General features: G+C 48.0%; 1 protein-coding gene across 1 annotated transcript; it reads left to right on the plus strand.

Moving 5' to 3' along the window:
* Nucleotides 1-667: 667 nt before the first annotated feature.
* On the plus strand, nt 668-6096 carry LOC119350316. The gene is made up of 8 exons (XM_037618210.1): nt 668-912; nt 3192-3503; nt 3611-3671; nt 3773-3865; nt 4379-4449; nt 4935-5039; nt 5446-5566; nt 5678-6096. Exons 1-8 carry the CDS (start codon nt 668-670, stop codon nt 5918-5920), a joined length of 1251 nt encoding a protein of 416 aa, XP_037474107.1. The 3' UTR covers nt 5921-6096.
* The last annotated feature ends 594 nt before the right edge of the window (nt 6097-6690 follow it).

Raw genomic sequence — 6690 nt, forward strand, 5'->3', positions numbered from 1 at the left:
ATTTAATTATTTTAAAACAACATTATTCAGAATAGTGTTTGCTGACGTCATCATGACGTCAGCAGTCAACAGAGGTGTTGACTGGCCAACTGACGTGTGGGTCCCGCATGTCATTGACTGTTAACTAACCTAACAGATTAATTAACTAAACTAGGTGATTAGGTTAATCTAATCAGGATTAATTAAGTTAATTAATTCTTTAATTAAATAACTAATTAATATTTTAATTATTTTATTTATTTATATGTTTTTTATTAAATCTTTCTTTTTAATTTTCGTTCTCAGGGGTGTGGGCCCCGTTTGTCATTGGTCCAGAGGGGCATATCGGGTTCGGGCGTGGTTGCTGGGGCGGAGCCCCGTGAGTGTGCGGGCGGTTACGGGCGCCCGATGGGGCGGTCCCAGGCACCGACGGTGGGGCACCGCGGGGGCGGCGGCGGTGAGCGGCCTGGGGCCAAGCGGCACCGGGCGAGCCGGCGGGGCGCGCGGGGGCGGGCCCTTCTGCGCGTGTTGGCGCAGTCAGGAGCAGGGGGTGTGTCGCGCGGGGAGCACGGGCTGGGGACCCCCGGGGCACGCACGGGATGGCCGCTGCGTGGGCACGGACGCGGCTACGGAGGGGTGAGCGCATCACGGGCGGTGGGGCGGCCTACGGCGACCGGAGCAAAGGGGAATGGAGCAAGGGCGGACGAGGCCTCACCGGGGCCCTGTAGTTGTGCTTAAGTCGGCTCGGGGAGGGACCGGGGAGGCGGTCGGCGATGGCGGGGACGAGGCGACGACGGAGAGGACGACGACGATGGAGTCCGGCGAGGAGGATGGGGACGTCACGCGGTGGGGAGGAGACGAGGTCGAGGCGGATCGTTCCGGCGGAGAGGCGGTCCGGTGGCCCTGGTCTGGTGGGGAGGCGGCGTTAGCGAGGTAGGGGCAGGGCGGCAGCGCCCTCAAGGGCGTGCGGCAGAGGGGTGGGAAGGGGGCGCTCGTCGATTGGGGGAGGGGGCGCTCGTCCCTGATCCAGATCGGAACGAGGAGTTGAGAGACGTGGGGAGTGGGAGGAGTGGGTTAGGGTTTGGTGTCCCCTGGGGGTTAGTAGGTGAGGTGGGGTGGGCCGGTCCGGCCGGGCCAGCCTGTAGCTAGCTGGGCCATTCGGCCCAGGGAGAGGGGTTCTTTTCTTTTGTCTCTTGTCTTCTTTTTTTTAGTTTTGTTTTCTGTTTTCTTTTAACCTTTGTATTTTCTTTCATTATTTTTTTCTGTTTTAATTCATTTAAAAGTATTTTGGCATATTATAAAATTGTGTTTACTTCATCATAATTACCGATGCAATAATTGACATAGCCCGAACATTTTTATTTTAATATTTGAAAACTTTTGTCGTTTGACTTATTTAGGATTTAAATTTGAAACGGTTTTGAATTAAACCGAGATTAATTACAGTGACAGAGGTGACGTGCCATCATTAACGTGAGATTACTATAGCATGATTATCCGGGCGTCACAAGATCATGAGTATATTGACTTGTCAAGCTAGTGACAGGGATCGCATCACCCTTCCATTGTTCGAATGGGTGGGCTGAGCGAGAACACCTTTGCTCGGCTTGTCTACAATGACCCAGAAATCCAGGAGTATTTCCAGCTCCAGAGGTGGTGGTGGGTGTCTGATGATTTTGACATTGTTAAGTTTGCAAGCAACATCTATTAGCCAATGAGATTAATCATGAAAAGGCATTGCAGCAACTTTAGAAGAAAGGAAGTGGGAAGAGGTACCTTATTGTGTTGGATAATGTACGGAATGAAGATGTTGATAAGTAGTAAAAACTCAAGACCTGCCTGAAGCACGGTGCCAAGGGAATTGCAATACCGACGACCACTCGTAATGCACAAGTGGCTCAAATTATGAGTACGTGCATTACAACTGAAAATACTACATATGCTAGACCTCCATCATTAATTAGGCCATTGTTCATGGTAAAGTTTGTCTTCATTGCAAATCAACATGTAGACAGAATTTCAACGTGAACTCTTCGCAGCAACCGTCCCTCCTGCCGTTGAGGTGGGTGTGCTTAAGTAGCCAGAACACACGTGACATCTCCTGAATCGTGCATGGGCGAGTCACTTGACGAGACGTACATCCCACTGAATGTTTGTGCAACCAAGCATGCACAAGCGGGTGATATGTTTGTATATGCAATGTGTATGTAATAATGCATATCAAATATTCAAAATCTAGAATATACAGTATGTGCGACATCGTTGTAGTCGGCATGTCCACATCCTATGAGTTGATTCCGATGTATTGCATTGCATAGTACACAAACACCTGTCTGTTGTTGCTTGTGGAAAAAGTGAGACAAGAAATTTAGCATCATAGTACTTTGGTTCATTTGGCTAACTACTCGCCCTAATGATGACCGTAGGACTTGTTTTGGTCGGCATTCTGCCTGTGTCGCGCCTTCCAAGAGCGTCTCAACTAAACACTACTAGAAAAAACCTTATACACAGAAGTTTATCAGTAGATCTTGTTTCGGCTCGTCCCAGACGCAGATGCTTTCCCGTTACTCACCTACGAAGGACGTGCATAGCCCGCCGGCATGGGCTCATCCCGGCATCTCCGGCGCTGTGTGCATATTAATACACTACGTTTTGCTTGTAATTGAAAAAAATAGACGCCAGAATACATGAGAGGTTACAAGGGGAACCACGAATATGAAATAATATTAGAATGTTATATATATGATTACGGTTTTGCCCCTTAAATCAAGGTACTCCAGTATTTTTAACTTAGTACTCCGTTGGATGAGTGATGGAGTACCAAGCAATACTGTCCACTGGATCAAGAGAAATGTACGGTCTATGTTTATTTCGGGGTACTGTAAAAAATCTCTATCAATAGCGCGGTTTAAAAATGGGCGCTACTGCTAATTAGTAGTAGCGAGGGGTATAAAAATCACGCTACTACTAAGTTGATAGTAGTAGCGAGGGGTATAAACCCGCGCTGCTACTAAATGGTCTCCAGTAATACTCCCGGGATAGGCCATAGTAGTAGCGGGGGGTATAAAACCAGCGCTACTACTAAGTAAGTAGTAGTAGCGCAGGTAAGACCCCCACGCTACTACTAAGCGTGTCCACCCCACCACCACCTCCCACCCTACCAACCGTCCCACACCACCTACCCCCGTCTGTCTCAAAAAAAAACCACGCAGCCCGATCCTTATCCCCAACCTCCTCTCCTCTCCCAACCCACTCGCCGCCGGCCTCCCTTCCACCTCCTCTCCTCCGTCCGTCCGCCCCCATGCCCCTCGCCGCGTGCGCCACGCCGGCGGCCGCGCGCCCGCCGCTCCCCGTCTCGCGCCGCTGGTGGTGCCGGCGGCGGGGCGGCTGAAGGGATGCCCGGAGCTGACGGTGGAGGGTGACATGCGGGAGATGGCCAAGACGGCGGCCTGGAGCGTCAGCTCCTGCAAGCCCGGCAACGGCGTCGCCTCCAGCCGCGACGACAGCCTCGACACCTACTGGCAGTCAGCGCCCCGCACCCATCCTCCCCGTCGAAATCTCTCCTCGTTCTATCTCGCGGAATCACAGGCTGAACCGAGCCGCCGTCGGTGGTGGATTTTATTTTTGTCAGGTCGGACGGCGCGCAACCGCACCTGGTCAACATCCAGTTCCAGAAGAAGGTGCAGCTGCAGGTGAGCGCTATGAGTCGCCGAGCTGCTCCCGCTCAATTTGGTTTGGATGGCGCGTGATCCTTTTTCTGTTTCTGAATTTGTTTGTTGCTGGGGGGTTTCAGCTTGTTGTGCTCTACGTGGATTTTAAGCTGGACGAGAGCTACACGCCCAGCAAGATCTCCATCCGGGCCGGCGACGACTTCCACAATCTCAAGGTAACACCTCGTTTCTGAACATAGCAGTGAGGCGCCCAGTGAGAGCACGCACGCACGCATCTCTGAATTATAACTTATGATGATCTGTGCTTGATGGTGAGAGCATTCTGCAAATGTTGTTGGCATTTGATGCCTGCCCCTTTCAGTTCAGTTTCTCATCATGGTCCTGATCTTGTACCAAACTAAGAAATAGTCTGGTCTGTGCATTCGGGTTTCCGAAGCTGGGGGCTACAGCATGTTCTGATGTGATGTGTTGTAGTCATGGATTTCACTACCTTATTGTCGCATCATATTCTGACATATCATAGGATTCCGGCAAAAAAGAAGAAGAAGACTATCATAGGATTACCTTATTGAAATATTGATTGGGAAACTTGATCTCTTTCTGCAATTCCTATGCATTGTGCATACTTGTCCAGTGAACACTGAACCAATCCTTGAAAATTCAAATTTACAGTGATAATATTGTCTTTGATCTGAAATAATGAGCCACTATATTTACCATGCTTCCAGGAAATTAAAACGGTGGACCTTTTGAAGCCAGTAGGATGGGTTCATATATCATTATCTGGCACTGATCCCCGGTATGGATTTTTGTAACTTAATCATGTCAGGCCTATGATGCCTTTATTTTCCTTCCTCTAGGCATTGAAATTTCAGGACATCCGATGACATTACTATATATGGATTTATGTTTGCAGTTCCTGTAATAATTAAACTCCATGTCAACATGTTAGATGATTCATATTTTCAGCACACTGGCTGTGCAGGCCACTGCTTGCATAAATTTCATGGTTTACTATGTTATTAATGTTGTCTTGCTAGCAGCTGAATTTTCGTTAGGCTTTGACAATTTTGCAAGAATATCTGATATGTTCACCTAACTCATTTCAGTGTTGTAATATGCCATTAGCTTCCAATTTGACATATAATTTGCCTACGAGTACACTTTAGAAATATGTGAGGATTTCAGAACTAATATAAGAATGATATTGTTTGGATCGCAGTGCTTAGTTTTACTGCCTTTGCAGACAGTTGCATGATTCTTTTTCTTGGCATATTTGTGCAGAGAAACATTTATTCATACATTTATGCTCCAAATCGCGGTGTTGGCCAATCACCTGAATGGGAGGGACACCCATGTCCGGCAGATCAAGATATATGGGCCACGACCGTAAGTTGGATACTACTGTACATGCAGCCACCCAGCCATCTATTAGCATTCTGTAACACGACTATATATGGTAAATCATTTCTAGTGTTTTCATGCTCAAGACAAAAGGCCAAATGCAAGCACCATGCAAACAAAAGAAAAACCTGACAGGAAGAGTGTATGGTTGGTACCCTGTTTTATTTGTTGGTTGACCCGTAGTCATATTTCCTAGCTAATAGATGCTGACATGTGAGTCACATACAGTGCTGATCGATACCTGACCACAGTCAGAGTTGGCGTACAGGACTTAGATGTTTACAAGCAAATCACATGTTGGCGTAGGGGCATCTACATGTACCGCGTTGTTTTTCTGTGCCATTCTTCTGAAAAATCTGAAGTTTCTGAACCTTTGTTTGTAATGCTGCAGGGTTCTGGTAGCAACGATGACGGTCGTTGAGAGGTTCGTGGACTGGACGGTGTCGTGGCTGCCGATGTACAGAGAAGCGAAGCTGCTGCTCGTTCTCTACCTCTGTCACCCCAGCACACGGGTAAGCAGTCGACCAGACACCCCGAGCCCGAGAGATGATCAACATTCAGATATACTTGATTCGATATGTGGCCAATTCTGAATCTGAATCTTAATGATGTTTGGGTTTCAGAGTGCGGGGAGCGGGGCACGTGTACGATGGCTTCCTCCGTCCGCTGGTGGTGAGGCACAAGGACGACATCGACCGGTCCAGTTGGAGCTGAGGGCCAGAGCGAGGGACGTGACTGCGTTGCAACTCAAGGCGGCGGCTGCCGTCAGTCATGTGTGGCTCTTCGAGGCTATCCAATGTGTTTCGTCGCAGCTACAAGGAGGAACGTACATTGACGAGTGGTCCAATTTTTGGATTGGGCCATAACAACTTACGTAGGTAGTTGCTTATGTAACTGTGCGATAGAATGGAATTATACATGAGTTGCTGCTACAAGGAGGAACGTAGTTGCTTATGCAATTGTGCGATAGAATGAAATTATACATGAGTTGCTGCTACAATGAGGAACTGGAGAAGATACGACAACTATGTGATAGAATGAATTTGGTTGATTTTATTTTTTTTAATTCCTAATAAGTTAGTAGTGGCGTGGGGACAAAATGGCGCGCTACTAGTATTTAGGATACTAGTAGCGTTGGGACAATAGATACGCTACTACTATTTCATTAGTAGTAGCGCGGTTCATAATAGCAGTAGCGCGGATTGAACCCTAGCTGCTACTAACAAAGTTAGTAGTAGCGCGGGTTCGACCCATGCTACTACTAACTTTTAGCTGTAGCGCGAGTACCTGCGCTACTAGTCGCCATTTTACCCGCGCTGCTAGTAGCCTTTTCCCTAGTAGTGAGACGACATGTGGCTGGAATGTCGACACCAGCTTGGATATTTGTTAGAGCAAAGAATAGCATAAACATGTTGATGATGTAGCTGGTAGACGAGATAATTTGCCCACAGTCTCAATAGCGTTTGCCTTGTTCGTCTGCTAGGCCAAAGCTCTGCCTACCCACCGCAGAGACAAACTCCGCCATCCTGTCAAAGCTCAACCTGTAGCCGGAATGAATCATGACAAGTCCCGCTTTGACCTCTAGCGCAAATTTCCAATGCATCCCATTTCTGAAATATACCCCATTCAACTACGA

Source organism: Triticum dicoccoides, chromosome 1A (genome assembly GCF_002162155.2).
Source record: "Triticum dicoccoides isolate Atlit2015 ecotype Zavitan chromosome 1A, WEW_v2.0, whole genome shotgun sequence".
Lineage (NCBI taxonomy): Eukaryota > Viridiplantae > Streptophyta > Magnoliopsida > Poales > Poaceae > Triticum > Triticum dicoccoides.